The sequence below is a fragment of the Hemiscyllium ocellatum genome, chromosome 4, assembly GCF_020745735.1.
Source record: "Hemiscyllium ocellatum isolate sHemOce1 chromosome 4, sHemOce1.pat.X.cur, whole genome shotgun sequence".
Taxonomy (NCBI): domain Eukaryota; kingdom Metazoa; phylum Chordata; class Chondrichthyes; order Orectolobiformes; family Hemiscylliidae; genus Hemiscyllium; species Hemiscyllium ocellatum.
Genome location: NC_083404.1, coordinates 117,373,507 through 117,392,990, shown reverse-complemented (window position 1 = coordinate 117,392,990; position 19,484 = coordinate 117,373,507). Strand labels below are relative to the sequence as shown.

The window sequence follows — 19,484 nt, the reverse complement described above, 5'->3', positions numbered from 1 at the left end:
GCTGTATCAATGCCTGAGCCTTGCAGTTAACCCAAATCACATCCTACTTTTACATGTTTTGCAAATCTTAAAATTGGGACTGATGTTAGCATATTCTCCAGTTCACCCACTGGGTTTGTCTACTGTTTAGCAATGCTTGAAAAAATAGGTTCATCCTCTTCAAGCATGGAGGGACGAGATGTATCCTGAAACTCAAAAAAACATGTTTAGAAATATCAAGGCAGTTCTGGAAGGCAGAGTATCCAATCCTGCTAGTGTTAAGCTTCAATTGCTTGGAAAAGCTGAGGTCAATTTTGGCAAAATGCCACCCAATCTTCAGGGGATAAAAGCTCTCATTCCTATTAAGACTGAGGCAATCCTTCACAAATGGAATGTAGTCATCATATTGAATGGAGTCCCTTGTACCTGTTGTAGAGGATGGAGAAGTACGCAAGCCTGCCAATGCATCAGTGACCTATTCTGATTCTCTTAGATATATATAGGTTCCTTAATAGCTCCCAGTTTTACATACTTTGCTGTGCTTGACGGGTATGTTAAACCACCTGCCCTAAGTTATCTTCTTTAGACTGCAATATTACAGTTTTCTCTCAAGAATTTTGACCACTATTCCACCCTGACTAATTTTTTTAAGTGCTATAACCAAATTAACTGACCAGTTTATTAAACTCATTCATAAAGGTATCCGCCAATTCCCCTTACTGCTGGGATTGCTGGTTGAACTGAGTGCATTCAATAATTAAGCTTTTCTTGGGGCTAACCATGGGCTGACCTGGAGCTGTTGCTGCTGTGAATGGAGACTTGAAGCTATTTTAATCCTGTGGAAGATGCACTTCCATTGAGATGTCTGCATTTATCCTACGGCATTGAAGAGCATTGGAAGAGTTAGGAACTAAACAGCTGGTACAGTTGGTTTACCACTTCAGAGCATGCCTGACTTACATCACTTCCTCGACTTACAATATTTGGGAAGGAATCTCAGAACTTTTGCCTCATATTTCTTTAATCTTATCTCAAGTTTCTTCAAATTAGATGGGTGCCACCATTCAAGGCACCATGTTTTAATTTGGGTTCATCTGTATTTATTGACAACAGTTCATTGTGATATTGCAGCAAGACTCTCTCCCAAGCAGGTCCCATCCCATTCTCGAGCAGAGTCTGTCCCTCATGACTTCTGAGGTCACTCACAATTACATCACAGCACACCTCGGACACTCAGCTGCAATTCAGCAGGAATTCAATTCTTTTTCTACCATTGACATTTAAAACTCCCTTCCATGGATGAGAATTGATGGTTAGACATATGCAACAGGTCCACCATGATCTTCACTGAATGGTGAAACTGGCTAAATGGTCTAGTCCTGCTACTAGATTGTTCAGAAACTCAATTCTCCAAGAAGAAAGAGAAAAAAAAACTATTAAGTAATTAAAATCTGTGAAAGTGACATAGTCTGTTATACCGTTGTTGATTTTTGTTGTACTTTTTTAAGTTTAGAGTTTAGAAATTGCTAACAGTATAAGCTTTGTGAATGAGGTGGTCTAGTTTGCAACTGTGTGTAGAGCCTGGATCTTTCAATCGCCTGCATGCAGCAAAGAATCAAACTAGATACATTTCGTAAAATTATACAAGTAGATGTCCATTTTCAACATTTCAATAAACGAGAGGCTTTGTTATATTTGTTTACAGTGCGGCTGTCCTATCTCATGTCTCAGTTTCCACCAACTTCCATTAAAGCACCACCTGGGAAGCCAGGGCCACCAGGTCCACCAGGAACTGATGGATTTCCCGGGAGGCCTGGTGTCCCTGGAGAACCTGGGTCACCTGGACAACCTGGCTCTGAAGGACCCAGTGGGCCAATTGGTCCAAAAGGTATGAAATGCTTCTTATTTTTAAAAAGGTGCCCTTAAGTGTATTGATGTAAATTCACTGCGTAGTTCCAAATATTAGACCCTAGTTCAAATTATTAATTGTCTGCAAAGTTTAAAATCGGTCAGATGAAATGATCAATAAAATTTAAATGGATGATCTAGTAATCCTAACACAGTACTAATACATAATACATTTTTTAAATATCAAGGTAGAACAGCAGTCTCATCAAGAAGCCTCATGTGTAAGATGTGAGACACAATAATTCTAGCAGATTAATATTCTCTTGTGAAGACTAGGGATAACACTTTAATATGTGCATAATAATTTATTATTAATTATTTTTCTTCATCAATTACATTTGCAATTTTAATTTATCATACATTGAAAGCAGGGGAATGAGCTAAATCCTTATTTCCAGGCTAACACCTATCACTTACAATGAGTTTTTCATCACTATTAAGTATCAATTTCATCTCATTAGAGATATTGTCACAGTCAAATGAATAGAGAGTTAATATTGATAATGTCCATGTAATTCTTGGAAGCATCCTGAGTTGATAAAATCGCTAAAAGCCCTAGTCTGACCTCTTGCTAAAATGCTGTTACTTCTTCATAGCTGTGGATGAATTGAAAGATCTTCAAGCACCTGACAGATTCTTTTTTTAAGTAATTTTCATTGAAAATTTTAACGTTTTCTGATAGATTCTTAACAGCAGAAAGAAATCTCTCTCATTCTGTACTGCAATTGCTTCACAAAATTCTCCTAGCAATTTTTATTACTTCCTCATCATGTTCAAAAGATTAAAGGGTTTATGCGCAACATATACATGCACAAAAGATGACTATGAAAAGTTTTGAGTGCTTTCTCCTCCAGTCTCTGGTACCAAATATAATACTTTATCACCAATGAATCTTTATAATAGCCAATTTAAATACAAGTGCACATCATTATTTCAATGCTCCATGAAGAAATTAATATCAGCATTGTTCAAGATAGACATTTATTTTAATGTGCATTTAATTTCACAACGGCAACATGGCATTTTTTGCTATTAGTCCCTGACCTGTTATATGTAAGTTGTGCTCTTTATCTTCAGGTGATAGAGGTTCAAAGGGTGAAAAAGGAGAGACGGGTATTGGACAGCGGGGTGATCCTGGTACCCCAGGCCCTGCCGGTAAGATCTTCTATTTTATTGTCTAGTATGAGGGGCATAGATAGGGTAAATGGACAAGATCCTTTCCCTGGGGTTGGGTGGGGGTGTCCAGACCTAGAGGGCATAGATTTCGGGTGAGAGAGGAAAAATTTAAATGGAACCTAAGAGCAATTTGTTTACACAAAGGGTGTTGTGTGTATGGAATGAGCTACCAGAGGAATTGGTGGAGGCTGGTACAATAGCAACATTTAAAAGGCATTTGGATGTGTAGATGAATAGGATGGGTTTGAGACGGATATGGACCAAATGTTGGCAACGGGACTAGATTAATTTAGGATAGCTGTTTCCGTGCTGTATATCTCTATGACTCGATGACTCTATATTATTAGCTAATATAACATTGCAGAATAAAAGCATATTGTTTGAAATCTTAGCTAAACATATAGAGTAATAAAACAGTTATAATTTACTTGTTCTAACTTGAGTTGTTCTATTTTTATAGACATGTATAATTTAAGAATAAGAATCCTTTGCCTTCATTCTTCCCAATATTTACCTGTTGGTTTAAAGGAACATTCCAAGAAAATTTCCTCATTCAGATTACTTTGTGTGATATATTGCCAAGCCTTCATTGACATTTGTATCAATCCATAAAAACTAATCAATTGTGAATTAAGGCTTTGCTGGAGAAATTCAGAATTTGGGGGAGCTGGGGTAAAATATTGTAGTGTATTAGTGATGTACAGGGAAGAATGGGGTGGAGTGGCAGGGATAAGAGTTCCAAAATCAGCAATAGCAATTTTTATTGTGACTACCAGATGGACTTACACAGAACTCTACTGTGCAAAATATTGCTCATGGCTATCAGTAAAGAGGAAATGTAGAGGGATATCTACGTAGTGTTAAATCCGGATACTGTTCAGAGATTGTTTCATAATTATAACAATGAAGTGAGGAGGAAAAACAATCTAATTTCCACAAATGATTGAAAGTAAATAAATATAGTGGTTACTTGGTGAGATTAGGCTGCACAGAAAATATCCTAGAAGCTCAGGTCCTGTTTACCTCAGGTTTTCATAACCCTTGGAATGAAAAAGTCGCTACTGTCCTAAAATTCCTTCAGGATCATATTTGAAATCTCTTCTTTGATATGTCTCCAATACTTAAACTTCTTCGTGATCAAAAAAAGGCACTGCAATTGCTGTGTGGTCTGATAAGATTCACATGATTTGAAATCTAATATTTTTAATTCATACTCCTTTGTTTTGCTATTCACTTTATTGGTTATTGCTGTATGTCAGTTGGACGTATCTGGATTCTCATGAAGGAGATGGTTGTTGGGAGTTGGGAAAGTTTCCAATCTGACAAATCTATCTGTTAAGAAGATCCTGTTTTCATCTCTGGATGTTAGGAGGTGGGATAGAATTGGGTCCACTTTCTTGTCCGAAACAGCAACTGAGGGAGGCAGATGACGAGGCTGAAATGTTAGGGGAACCATCTTCATAAATATCAGGCCATCATTAGTCACTTCCTTTAGCCACCAGCCAGCTCCTCATCCCCAGTATGTCTTATGAACTCAATATGCACCCATCCCCAACAATGTTCCCCATTTTTCTTCATGATTCCCATTTCTCCCATATCTGATCCAAGGCCTCCAAATCTCTTATAACCACTGAGTTCTAATTTCACAACCCCCAACATCCCTCATAATCATACTTTTCCATATTTCCCAGGACTAGTAAATACTTTTATAATACCAGATGCATCTTCTATAACTGTTCTCCCAGTATCCACAATATAGAGAACCAAAGCACCATTGGCAAGTGGACAATCATCACAATGATCCTGAAACTCATAACATTAGCAGAAACTTAACTAAGAAATGGTGAAAACCTATGCTCACTCTACAACCTCCTAAAAGCATCAGTCAGCCACATGTATTAATCTTCTTTTTCATCATAAGTTCTCTGCCTGAAGGCACCATTCACAGTTCACAGTGCCATGAGCTTGACAGTGATTAGGACAAATGGACATTAGAATCCACCCCAGTCAAAATGGGAGTGGTACACTATGCTGTTGATACCAAGGTAGTCCATATCAGCCACCCAACCAATTGAATCAAAGTGCCTCTCCCCACACACTCCCAGCATCTTAGCAAAAAGAGTAAGAACAGTTGTAATGAGAGTTAGCTACTGAGAAAAATTACAGATATTTAAGGATGAGGGACCTCATCAAACGTGAATAGCAGAGAAAAAATAATATATACAATAATATGGCATTAAAAATAGACCACACAATTAAAATAAGTAAAAGAACATTATTAAGTAATTAAAAGATGACAAATACTTATACTGTGTCTCATGACCAGGCAGAATACGGCAGATATCCAATTGAACTACTTGAATGCAAATCGAAAATGCAAGGCAAACGTGCATTTATCTAACTGTTTTCACAACCTCAAAATTTCCCAATGCACTGCACACTGGGATATGTGCCCTTCAGTACTTTGGAATTGTGTTATGCAATCTTTATCATTCACCAGAGAGGCAGATAAAGTCTTAGTTCAAAATACCAACTGAAACACAGTCAACAATTTCTTCAGCATTTCAGTTGTTATTGTACTCATGGTTCTGGAGTAGGACTTGAAATCATAGCATTCTCATTCACTGAAAAAAGATATTCTCCAAGCTTGTCCGTGGGTGACATTGTATCTTGAAGTAAAGGTTTGACAGGTAAAATTTCATTTTTTTTCCATTATAAACTTGCACTTATCTTGTTTTAACTGTACATTTAAAGGTATCCCTGGAACACCTGGCTATGGGAAAGATGGAGTTCCTGGTACTCCAGGGCCACCAGGAGAGTCTGGTCTACCTGGAATGATAGGTCCTCAAGGACCCCCTGGTCAGAATGGAATCTGTGATCTGGCTCAGTGTGCTTATTATGCAAGTATGGCCAGCCGACCAGCTAACCAGAAAGGACCTTGAGCCAAGTCAAAGAAATTTTTGAAGAGATGAAGGATGCAGATACCGTTTAAGACAAACATAAAAATATACCGACAGCAGCCTGTACAGTGATCACTCCAAGCGCACTTGTGACCAGCTAAATGTGTTCTGATGCGAGATCCTGCCCTCTCCTAAAAAATCAGGAGAAGCTACAGTATCCCATCCATTAAACACACACACAGGTCCCTTCTGCAAATCCATACCAGCATCTGATTGTAACTGAACTTGGTGATTTTAAAACTTCCTAACTGTACATATTTTCAAAATCTGCAGTAAGTTTCCTGTATAGTTGTACCTCAACTATAGTACAATCCAGTGTGGCATGTGTGAAATGCAATTTACATACACTAGATTATTTAGTTATTGACAGATTTCAGTGTTGTGAATATATATATAAAGTAAAATTAAAGGCAAAATGCTGATTTCCCCAGGCTTAATTTAAAAGGAAATACCTCTTCTACTGGCCCTTGAAGGGCAATTTATTTTCACTTTGCACGAATAATGTACTTGAGGTTTCAATCATATATCATATTTTAGCTAATCATAAAATATTAAAATTCCTATTATTTTCTTTGAAAAAAAAATGGTAATACCTGACCTTGCTGATGATTTATTGTTTGTGCCTTAACTTACATTGCAATGACTTTTTTAAAAATTAAGATTTATCTTATTGTGCTCACTGAAGCAAGATATTAATGCTGAAAATGGAATATTTTTCAATTCAAAAACTCAGCATCTGCTTCAAGTGCTCTCTGGTCAAGTGTAGGTCTGCCTAACACTGAGTTAAGCTCTTCCCCAACTCTGCACAACTCCTACTTATACATCATTATAGCATTTTTAAATTCATTTCTCACACCAGCCATATATGGTGGCTTCTTGGAGTGAGGTTGCTGATGTTTTTTTATCTCGTTGTATTGCTTCCCACTTTCTTCAACTGATTGGGAAGGAATGGTGAAATCGGCCCTCAGGTGTCCCATTTAACTAGGGGCAGACAGGACCAATTTCAGGACATAGCATCCCGTGTGAAATAACTCTCCAGAGACCGGTACCCTGTCATCAAGTCATTCTTCATTTACACAAAGTGTATATTACTTGACACTGGTCTGGCTTCCTCAGAGCCAGCTGTCAGAGAGTGAATAAGAACCTCTGACACTCCTGCTTCTATCTGTCAGCCAAGGCTCCCTGCTTGGACCACATTAACAGCCCCAATCAGGGAACTCATATCTTATTAGGTCCACCTGACTGACCTCATTACAATCACTAACACCATACCTGACTTGTAACTTTATTATAGATACCGCAGTATGAGAAAAGCCCGATGGTCAGGCATCTCTAGCAGCTTCCTGAAATGAGCATTTTGCTCCTTGAATTGTGGCCTATTGTCTGTTTAAGGAGCTTTGATGGATAAAGCAGAGTTGGAGCCAGACCAGCTAGATCCAATTATTTGTCTCCTAATGGGATTGTCGGAGGCTGCCTTCAAAAAGCTCTGGGTTTTTTCTTTTGGCCAAAGTGAAGCCAGAAGGCAGAGAAATGCTCTTTCTGGTTCAATAGCACCAATTGTGTTCAATTGTCAGTGACTAGCTGCTAAAACCAACCCTCCTCTAACCAACTACCAGCCTTTTGTTATGCAATTGGCGTGCACAGCTTCCTAGCAAGTAGTCAATGAAATCAATTTGATATGAGAGTCAGGATTTCAGGTTCTGATTTTACCATTTATTTTAAGCTAAATTGAAATGAGACTAATTTGTCAGCTGTTAACTTATTCTGATTTACATACTTGTTGAAAACTGGGAGCTATCTAACACCTCGGTAAAGTGTGCCACGGTCACATATATGTCAACCAGTGACATAATTATGGAGATTGGGATGACCATGCAAAATCCTGCTGGCAGCTGCTGTCCATAACACCCACACTCTTTAACCACAGTGAAGTAATGGCTCTGGCAGATTTAACTTTCCCTCTCTAATTGAGGGTAGTTGAGGCCATTTGTATCAACCATTGTCCTCATGGGATTTTATTTTCTCTAGTTAAATCTGGGCTGTATATATTTAAGATCTACGCATTTATCCATTGAACCATCTCATCACAATTCCATCGAAGAATTTATTTACTGTTATTTTAATCTAATGATGAGCACAACTGTAAAAATGAACAAGCAAAGACAAGCACAATGGGACATCTCCATGTACTCTGCTTATCCATTGTCTTGAATTCATATTGTCATCTAGAAATGTTTCATACATCCACCAGGCAGCCAGAAATATAAAAGATTCTGCCCAGATGTTCCAGTTTTTGTATGAGTCCTGGATAAAGTTCCCAGCGATGTGATGTTACCGACTTATCCACTTATACTTTTGCCTGACAAGGGTTCTGGTGGCATGCAGCTGACTTTTCCATCGAGAGTTCAGTTTTCAGTTGACAGTGGAATAGCTACAGTGCCTTGCATTCAGAGTTTGGCACAGTGTGAGGGGTTGCAGAGACTGAGTAATAGAGGACCTATGCAAATACTTTCGGTGTAGCACAACTCACATCAATAAAACAAATCTTTTGACTTGAAAAACAACACTATTTGTTCAGGAACTCATTATTGTCTTGCCTTCAGTAGCCACTGGCTGCAGCAAGTCTGTCCCCCAATCTAGCTTTATTCCCCCATGGAAAGAGAACCCAACTGCAGCATGCCAGTAAATCCTAGGATGGAAACCCAAATACAGTCAGCACAGATTCCAATCTGTGATCCATCAAGTCCTAGAATCATAAAACCCAGGCTATGACAAATGCACATTGTTGTCTGAGAAAGATTATATTCCGTCTATATGAGGTTGTAATTCAAAACACTACACATTTTTTGCACATGCAAACCCAATCGTAGTGTTGTTCAGTGAATCAGACTAGTCACCAAAATATGATAGCTGAAGTGTGAGGAGTAGGGTTGTGCATGTATGAAAAAGTTCATTCAAATCTACTTGAATGAGGTCTAAAATCAGGCTGGCTGTAAATCAAGCATTCAACTTGATTCAAAGTCATGGAACAGGTTAGTTTTAAAATTTAAGGTAATGCACTGAACTATTAACTTTGTTGCACTATGAAATATAAGTACATTTTAAAGTGTAACTTAAACCAAGGAGTTCAAATGACTAGGTTTGATCTCAAAATTTGAAAGTGCTCAATTGAGTTCATGGACTTTGTAATTTGCATACAGATAACACAGATGACTTTGCATAAACTATGTATTTTCTTTGGGAGAGCTATGACCACGTGTTGATGATTCAATGACATAGCCTTGTGAGTGCTTAACTGGTGGGATGCAATGCAAAGGGAATGTAGATTGTTATTATTTATCAATTAAGAAAAGAAGGGTTTTCAATGAACATATATGGACTGCAAAACTTACCATTAAAATGTACAAATTGTTAAGGTAGTGGAAACAATTTTATTAACAAGCACAATTGAAGGTAATCTATTTTGTGTAAAAAGATAATATTTGCATATTTTTACTAACCCTGAGTAAAGCCTCTTACGTACTAGATATAATCACACTTTTAATACCATACAAATATTTTATTTAATAGTGAGCTGAATTTTCCAGAATTGGGTAAAGACAACTTCTGCTGCACTTCCTGTTCTCACCTATTGACAGATTTTGTCTGGTACGCCTTGTCAATGTGGCTGTCCTTGTAGCAGTGCAAAAAAAATACTCTGGAGACCCATTGCTGGCAGTGGCACTGGAGAGAAACTGACCATAATGTTTTGGCAGCCACTTGTAAATGATGCCTGATTCTCCTTCTCAGTAAAGTGAATGAAAAGGGCACCACTGTTCCAAATTAAAACAGGCCTCTCTGATTTCAATTTCTTTAAAATAATGTTGCTAGATAATGAGGTAGAAATTCAAACGTTTGCCCTAGCTTTGAATTGGACTGATCCTGGGACCAGCAAAATACATATTGGCCTGGTTAAGCCAGATTTGATTTCTCATTAGCCTGGGGCAAAGTTATTTTATGAATTAGAGTAGGAGGCCAATAGGTAGCATCCCTGCCTCTAAGCCAGAGGTCTGTTTTCAAGTTCCTCTTAAGGACTTAAACTGAAAACAGCATTTATAAGCACAGTTCATGGTCCGCATGTTAATGCTTCCCCAAACAGGGAAGATAAAGTAAAATGTAAAATGTAATAATCTTTGAATAGTTTTAACAGATTATGTCTGTGTTGTGATGTTGCAAATATTTTGCAGTTGCAAATTTATCACCATATATTCAATCTTTCATTTGTTCTATTTTACTATTCTGGTTCCCATGGGCCTGCTTTCCTGTCGGTCAAATAAATCTTTAAATAAGATATAACAGACTGTAAAACTGCTTCTATCTCCCTCTGGTCTCTTCCTAGAAACTAAAAGCTATTGAGATTTAAGCAGGAGCCCCCTGAAAGCCACTGTTTGTTTTCCCTTTTAAATGGTTTAGTTGGGATGAATAGGTGGCAGAGATAATCTGGCAACAATGTGGTCACAAAATGCATCCTTCTAATTCTATAAACCTGATCTTGGCATTTGAATTAGTAGTTGAGACTGGAAAGTGAATTCAACCCCTACCAATTCAGTTGTTTCATAATCCCTTTGCATTTGCTGCATCTTCCTTGCATCCTTTACTATGTTCCTTATTTAGTTGTGATTGATGACAGACTTAACCTGTGCCCTACCAAATTACCATAGAAACAGTATTAACACAAGAGTTTTCACTACGGGGAGAGCCACCGACTATAGTGTGGTTGTTAAATTATTTTTTTAAATGAGATCCATCTTTTATTACCGTGTATGGAATTTGCAATAACATTAATAGGTGTTGACTCTCAAAGGAAGTTCAGTTCAATGTTAAACTTCCTTTTGCTTATCCCAGAATGTGTTTTACTTTTTTCTTCTCAATGTAACTCATGGTGCTATTCCTTGAATATTTTTGACATCTCTGTAGAATTATTATTGTGTACATCTTTGTGTATAAAGTACAGTGGATGAGTGACAAGTGCATGATTGGAGCTTTATTGACTCATTTATTCTCTTTTTAAGAAGCTGAGTAACATTTGGAGCATAAAGTTTGATATTGAGTACCTCCTCTGTCTAACAGAAATGAAGCTGAACATTGTAGTAGAATACTAACAATCCCATTTATGGGAAGGCAATTCTGTTGTGCTGAAGTCACTCAACCTGTAATCCAGAATCCCAGGTTAATGTAGTGTGAGCATGAGTTCAAATCCCACATTGGCAGAAATTGCAATTTGAATTCAATAAAATCTGAAATTAAAGGCTATCTTAATGGCAACCACATAACCAATAACATTTGTCAAAAGAAAAATCTCTGGTTGACGAATGTCCTTCACGGAATTAGATCTGCCATCTTTACCTTTTCTGGCCTACATGTGAGTCCATAACCAAAACAATGTGTTTGACTCGGAACTGCCCTCTGAAATGTACTAGTAAGCCAATCAGTTGTAACAAACTGTTATGAAGCCTCAAGAAAGAAATGAAACTAAAGGAAAACCAGGATTTGACGTTGAGACTAGAAACCAGAAAAAGAAATGCAGCCCAGTCGTCCCTGCAGAGTCCTATTTTACAACATCTAGAGACTTGTGCTAAATTTGGAGAGTTGTCCCACAGATTAGTCGAACAACAGGCTTAAAATGTTGTAGTCACAGAACCATATTTTACAGATAACATCCCAGACACCACCATCACCATCCCTGGTTATGTCTTATCCTACCAGCAGGACAGAATTACCAGAGGTGGGATATAGTCAACAAGAAGTGGTATAAGAAAACCTCAACATTAACTCTGGAAGTATGAAATCTCTTAGCATCTGGTCAAACATAGGCAAGGAAACCCACCCTCTTACACATATACACACTTCAATTTGCATATTCAGTACTCCTCAATGTTGAAAACCAGTTGGAGGAAGCACTGAGAGTGTCAAGGACACAGAATATTCTCAGAGTGGGGAGCTTCAATGTTCGTCTAAAATGGCTTTGTACTACCATGACCGATCAAACAAATCATGCTAGCCCGATGTTGAGTGAAAAATTGACTTGAATTCAGTCTCGTCAATCTAATATAGAAGATGTATTCGTCAATGGCAGTATTGTTAGGAGTGGCCAACCCATAGTTATGTGGAGACAAAATGCCATCTTCACAAGGACATTGATTCTGATTCCAGTGAAGGATTTTATGCTTAGATCCTGAATTTAATGAGGAAGGACTTGAAAGATACTTACCTCGTGGTGGCAGGCCATTTGACCCATTGAGTTCACAATGATCCTTCAGGGAGTATCCCACCCAGACCCACACCCCTTACCCTGCATTTTCCCATGGCCAATCCACCTAACCTGCACATCTTTAGAAAATGGAAGGAAACCAGAGCACCTGAGGGAAACCCACGCAGACACAGGGAGAATATGCAAACTCCACACAGTCACCTGATGTTGGAATCAAACCCAGGTCCCTAGCACTGTGCGACAGCAGCACTAAACCATTGAGCGACCATATAGACAAATGCAATTGCTGAAACCTTAATGTTACAGAGAATTTTGACATAGCAGCTATGACAGTACACATAACTTTGTCAGAAGAACAATCTGCAAAGTATGAGACTGTCAAAAAGAGAATACTCAATGCTTATGAGCTTGTATTTGAAATTTATCAGTTGACATTTTGAAGTGCAAGAAAAAGAAACCTCACCTGATGTTTGTGGAATTTGCAAAGGAGAAAGAAATGATGTGGCATCAGCTAGTTTAGATAACAAGTTAGGGAAAGAAGTGAGAATGTAAGGGAAATTCTGATTTTAGAAGAACTTGGAAAAAGCTTTCCTGCAAATTTAAAAGTTTATTTAGATGAGCACCAAATATTGAAGATCAAGGAAGTGGCAGCCTAGGCAGACACCTATGCTCTCTTGCAAAGACAGTTATGAGTTGGGAATTGATCATATGGAAATTCACAAAACATTGAAAAGGAAAATTGAAACTAGTCTGAAAGAACAGACAGAAGCACATGAATGTAACAAAGGAGAAAGGTTTGAACAGAAAAGAGGTATCAAGACATTTACATTTCAGAGCTGAAAATGTGTTGCTGGAAAAGCGCAGCAGGTCAGGCAGCATCGAAGGAACAGGAGAATCGACGTTTCGGGCATAAGCCCCTTTACATTTCAGATACAATTCTGCTACTGCTAATGGCCCACAGTACCTCAGTTTAGATGCTTGATTTGGTTTAAGCACAGTGGTTGTGGCACACATCACAATGGAGGAGATCCTGCCCCTCCAATTGCCACCAGGACAGAACCCCACTGGTCCTCACCTACCACCCCACCAACCTCCAGATACATCGTATCATCCTTCATCATTTCCACCATCTCCAAACAGACCCCACCACCAAGGATATATTTCCCTCCCCTCCCCTATCAGCGTTCCAGAAAGATCACTCACTCCCTCGCCAGGTCCACACCCTCCACCAACCCAACCTCCACTCCCGGCACCTTCCCTTGCAACCACAAGAAATGCAAAACTTGCGCCCACACCTCCCCCCTCACTTCTCTCCAAGACCCCAAGGGATCGTTCCATATCCGTCACAAATTCACCTGCACCTCCACACACATCATTTACTGCACCCGATGTGGCCTCCTGTACATTGGGGAGACAGGCCGCCTACTTGTGGAATGTTTCAGAGAACACCTCTGGGACACCTGCACCAACCAACCAACCCAACCACCCTGTGGCTGAACACTTTAACGCCCCCTCCCACTCTGCCAAGGACATGCAGGTCCTTGGCCTCCTCCATTGCCAGACCATGGCAACACCGCCTGGAGGAAGAGCGCCTCATCTTCCGTCTAGGAACCCTCCAACCACAGGGGATGAATGCAGATTTCTCCAGCTTCCTCATTTCCCTTCCCCCCGCCTTATCTCAGTCCCAACCCTCAGACTCAGCACTGCCTTCTTGACCTGCAATCATCTTCCCGACCTCTCCGCCCCCACCCCCTCCGAAAGCTAGTGTGCTTCCAATTAAACCTGTTGGACTATAACCTGGTGTTGTGTGATTTTTATCTTTGTACACTCCAGTCCAACACCGGCATCTCCAAATCATGTGCTTTTTCGGACTGGGCCGAGGTCAACTCAGAGGAGACCCTAACTCTCAAGCTGCCATGAGAAATCTGCGCTGATAGGGGCAGAGCCTATACAACAATCGAACACCAGGGGGATGAGATTGAGGGTACATCAGATGACCTTTTTCTAACCCGATTCCTGGATCAGTGTCGCATTCCAGACCAAGTGGTTACACAGGAGGTTGCTAAGCAACCATAGAATGGCGTGTCAGTTTCAGAACGTTGAAACACTACGTTCCCAAGGTGAATGAATGGATGGTTCAGGATCCTCTGGAAGGAATGTTTAGCTTGTACCTTGTTATCTTTTTAAACACACACACGGGTTAAGTTACATTTGCTGCTAGGCGGGGTGGGGAGAGCTGCAGTTTTGAATCCGAGATGTCCTCAGGACGATTAAAATCATCTCAGACCAGCAGCAGCCCACCCCTTCATTCTGCCAAGGGGACAGGGGAGAAGCTTTGGAAGTACGGGGTCGAGGTCGACCGCGGGAAGAAGAGGTTGAAACTAAAGGGCAGGGAGCTGCTGTCGGTGCCTCGGGAGATCTTCGACCTTGGGGAGCTGCAAGTGCTGGAGATGAGCCCGGAACGCGAGAGCTGCCTGAGCTACAGGATCGGCGGGGTCCCTCGGGCCCTCGGGCGCCTGAACAACCTGACCGTGCTGAGGCTGGACACCAACGAGCTGCGGGAAATCCCGCCCGAGATCGGAGCCCTGCACAAGCTGGAAACGCTGACCCTCAGCAACAACCGCCTGAGCCGCCTCCCCGCCGAGGCCGAGAGGCTGCAGCGGCTGCGGAACCTGCATCTGGCCAACAACAACTTCCAGGAGCTCCCTCTGCAGGTCTGTCAGCTCCGGCGCTTGTCCTTTCTGGACGCCAGCGACAACAAGATCGAGACTATCCCCGCCTGCATCGGCAACCTGGAGCGCTTGGAGACCTTGCTGCTGTGCTTCAACGCGCTGCAGAGCCTGCCCGACTCCATCTGCACCCTCGGGCGCCTGTGCACCCTGTGGCTGGGTAAGAACCAGCTCAGGCGCTTGCCCAGCCAGTTCGGGCAGCTGGCGAACTTAGAATGGGGTCGAAGCCACTGCTCCTCAAACTTCGAGGACAATCCGCTGGAATCTCCCCCTCCTGAGATCTGCAGGGGTGGCCCTGAGGAGATCAGCCGCTATTTTGCTGGAGTGGGGTGAAGACCCAGAGCCCGTGGGCAACTTAAAACTGACCAATAACATCATGCTTGGGTTATCTGTGAACTACGAGTAAAAAGTGAGGTCTGCAGATGCTGGAGATCAGAGCTGAAAATGTGTTGCTGGTTAAAGCACAGCAGGTTAGGCAGCATCCAAGGAACAGGAAATTCGACGTTTCGGGCCAGAGCCCACTCTGTGAACTACAGTGAGCTGATCAGACCCGGTGCATGCAAAAGTATTTGAGACTGAAAATATATTCCTTGAAATGAAACCGACTGAAGTGCCATCTATAAATCGGAGACTGCACTATTTTGTCACCAGTGAGTGCTTAATGTAGTTATAAAGTTACATTGGTCTGTAGCGAGCCTGTTTCCTCGGCAATAATACACTGAATTTACAGCCCAAGTGAGCTAGGACAAAATGCAGCGTCAGACCCTCGTTAGCATTGAGCCTGCAAAGTATTCAGCAGCAGTTGATGGCCCGTGCGCATCAATGCGATGCCTTGAGGGTTTTGGTGATTGCACTTCTAAAGTATTTCAGTGGCTGCAAAGCATTCTGCTCCTGAAAGGGGTCATTGTTTTCCCTTTGCCCTCACAGGCAGGCTGGAGGAACAGGATCCCCTGGACGTTGGCCTGTTGGATTTTTGACCCCTACCTTCCTGAGCAGGTGTCAATGTATTGAGAACTTTTCTTCCCATTTTGCCCGCACACTCATAAAACTAACCCTTTTAAAAAAAGAAAACTGGTCTTGGGCAACCAACAAAAAAAAATGAGTGGAACGTATATCTACAATTTCCAGTCTTTTGACATCAATTTTTCCAGCTCACATTTGACCCAGATGTGGATATGTAAAATATCCAATGTTTGTTTAACTCGTCTCTATTCCCAAACTGCTGGCAGATAAATTACACTTCCAGTTGAAATCACAAGCAGCAGGTCACTATCCTGAGGCTAGTTGTTTTAGCCCCTAAACATGTGTAACAATGTTTAATCCAACCCCAAACTCCAGTGTGAGTTCAATCCCAATTCCAAGATTTGAGCTCCTCCAAGAGGCCATTCAGGGTGGTAAACTATTTCACAGTTCTGTTAAATCATGGCTGCTGTATTCTTACTTGTTGACTGGCTTTTGATTCATGTGTTCACACCTTTACCTAAGAAATTGATTTTCTTTCACCCAACGTTATCAGTGTTTTGTGGGAATAAATTCTTATTTTCATTACCCTTCATATCAAAAGAAAACTTCTCAATTTCATTCCTAAAAGGGTTAGCTATAGTTGAATTCCCATTCCCTCTCCCCACTTGTATTATTTCCCTTCCTTGCACTTATTGAATGTTTGTCTCACATTTTAAACATTCAATTAGATCATTCCACAATTGTCTAAGCTCAAGGAACACAAGTCAGTTTGTGCAATCTATTTCGTAAAACATGGGCTGAAATGGTTAAATTACCTTGGTATTTCTTCACTTTACAATCTGTAAGGCCAATATAGTCTTCCTGAGGTGCAGTGTCCAGAATTGAACAGTGGTTCCAGGTAGGATGTTATGAAGGTTGTGAATAACTGAAGCTTAATTTCTTCCATTTAGTATTCCAGTCCTCCAGAGAAAGACCAACATTTTAAATGGCTTTTTGAACCTTTGAATCAGTATTCAGTGATTTTGTACTTAGATATTCAAATCCTTTCACTCCAAATAAAATTCTGATTTGTAATTTTTAAAATCCAAAGTATCACTTCTCCACATTAAACTCCAGCTGTCACTACTCATCGCAATCACTTAATCCTTCTCCATCCTTTTGTAACTTCGTCCTGCCATCACCATTTCTCTGCAAGCATTCTAACCTACATACGTGTATGGTGAAAAGCTGAGGCCCGAGTGCAGAACTCCAAGGAACAATGAAGATAGATGTCTACTTGAGTTCCATGCCCAAAGACAGGTCATAACCACAGTGCTACATTCTCCACCATACAGCAAGGGTACAGATCCTGAACAGGGATTAAATCTCATGCTGCTGGCACCAACCTGATTATTTGGCTATCCAACCAACTAAGCTAACTGGCCTTGTCAGAGTGCTTTGGCAACATGTATGCATGTCTTAGCTATTAATAAATTTGGTAGATGCCCCAGTCATCAAACATGGCTGAACAGGAATCTATTCATCTCTCACCACCTGCCATTAACATATGTTGGAATGATTGACAAATTGATTCTCAACTTGTTTGACCACATAATGAATGTATCTTCTTTGGCCAGTAAGCTCTGGAACTGAACTTCAACACTGATCTTCTGGCTTTGAGACTGGAGCACTAGCACTGGGCCACAAGATCTCCATAATGATAATGATAGACTGCCATTTAATAAGGCATGTTAGCATAACTTAAACCCATGGCATTACACAGAGGCTGTGGCACAAAATTAGATTGGTAGTACATTGGAATTAAAATCATTCACGTATGTTGAGCATAGTCAAGAGTGTGGTGCTGAAAAAGCACAGCCAGCCAGGCAGCATCCAAGGAGTAGAAGAATCGATGTTATGCGCATAAACCCTTCATCAGGAATGAGGCTTGTGGGCCAAGGAGGCTGACAGATAAATGGGAGGGGGTGGGGCTGGGGGTAAGAGAGCTGAGAGTGTGATAGGTAGATGAAGGTGGGAGTGAAGGTGATTGGTCAAAGAGGAGGGTGGAGTGGATAGGTGGGAAGAAAGATGGACAGGTCGGGCAGGTCAAGAGATCGGTGCTAAGTTGGAAGGTGGCATCCAGGATAAGGTGGGGGGAGGCAAAATGAGGAAGGACTTATGCCTGAAACGTCGAATCTCCAGTTCCCTGGATGCTGCCTGACCTGCTGCACTTTTTCAGCAACACATTTTCAGCTCTGATCTCCAGCATCTGCAAACCTCACTTTCTCCATAAGTTATAGTGGTTGTCAAACTCTGGATTATGATTCTTCAGTGGGGTTGCAACGCAGGCAAGATTTTGAGTTACAAGTAGCAAGGCAGCAATAATGGTCTAGCAGCTCTGACTGTGTATTGCAAAGCCCTTTAGATATTTGTATTTTCTCTGTCAGTGGGATTGTTCAGTTTTCTACTCTGAGGCCCAATCAATGCTACAGCTGCAGCCTGTAAAAAGCTGGGTCTTTATGTTTTTAATAGTAAAACCAGTCGATTTAATACTTCCCATCCAACTCTCTCAATAATGTCTTGCCTGCCTCTCCATACCATCCTCACTGAACATTAAAATGGGACGTGACAGTGGAAAAAAAAGTTTGGAAAGAATTGCTATAAGTCAAAACTTTTCCAAGCTGAATAGGCAAAGCACCTTTTCTCATTTCTTTCAAACTAAAATAAAATTAAAATGAAATCTGTCAAGTAGTTCATATTTCTTGCAAAGAATGGAGCATTATGTGGACACCAAAGAAAATACAACTCGGTTATTAACAATGACTCACTAGGTTATTGTGGATCGATCAATCAAATGCAAGAGCACTTCCATAATTCAAGATGTGATATTTCTATGCAGAGATGCTCAGATTTAATAGTGTTGTGAGAGATGAAATTTCTGTTGAACAAAGAACAGGAGAATGCCTCGTTGTCATAATTATTTTCAATCAATGCAATAACCTCGGAACATACATAAGGAAAGACCTGTTCATTACCATTGTTTACAAAATGTTTCTCATCATAAATGAGAGGTGAGCTTTCAGAAAATGTCAGGTCATTAATGCTGAAGAAAAGCCTGCATTAATTTGGGATTCATCAAAAAGAGAAATTTTACCACTGAGGTCAGTAGTGTTTTACAGTCAGAAAGAATTAGGCAAAAGTACCACTTGATGAAAAACAATCCCTTTCAACATCTGAGAGCCAGATCTGTTTTCAACAAAGTACATTTTGTTTGGTGGATATATTGTCCTGAAGTTCTTACATCTTGTCTGGAAATGTCAAGCTTCCTCTGGTGATTAGGAATCCAATCATAGACAGGCCCATCTCATTCGCAGCAAAACACTTGAAAAAATGAAGCTCATAGGTATCAAACAGTTTAAGGTCCTGGGTATCAAAATGAAGAAATTCTTTTAAATCATTTGCGAGTCAACTGAACGCTTGACACAAATCAGAATTGTAGGTCAATTGGTAACTGCTTGTAATTTCTGCATTTCTTTGCTG

The 19,484-nt window shown here is 40.5% G+C and overlaps 2 protein-coding genes across 2 annotated transcripts in view; both read left to right on the top strand.

Annotated features, from left to right (window-relative positions):
• Positions 1–6,483, top strand: part of col22a1 (collagen, type XXII, alpha 1) — a 277,290-nt gene extending 270,807 nt beyond the window's left edge. Inside the window, exons 62-64 of the mRNA XM_060824058.1 lie at positions 1,685–1,867; positions 2,965–3,042; positions 5,818–6,483. Of these exons, the coding sequence (XP_060680041.1) occupies positions 1,685–1,867; positions 2,965–3,042; positions 5,818–6,005 (449 nt within the window). The 3' untranslated portion in view covers positions 6,006–6,483. The remainder of the gene's footprint in view (positions 1–1,684; positions 1,868–2,964; positions 3,043–5,817) is intronic.
• An 8,045-nt stretch (positions 6,484–14,528) lies between these two features.
• Positions 14,529–15,335, top strand: LOC132815242 (leucine-rich repeat-containing protein 39-like). Its single transcript, XM_060824057.1, has one exon. The coding sequence runs from the start codon at positions 14,529–14,531 to the stop codon at positions 15,333–15,335; it is 807 nt and encodes a 268-aa protein (XP_060680040.1).
• The last annotated feature ends 4,149 nt before the right edge of the window (positions 15,336–19,484 follow it).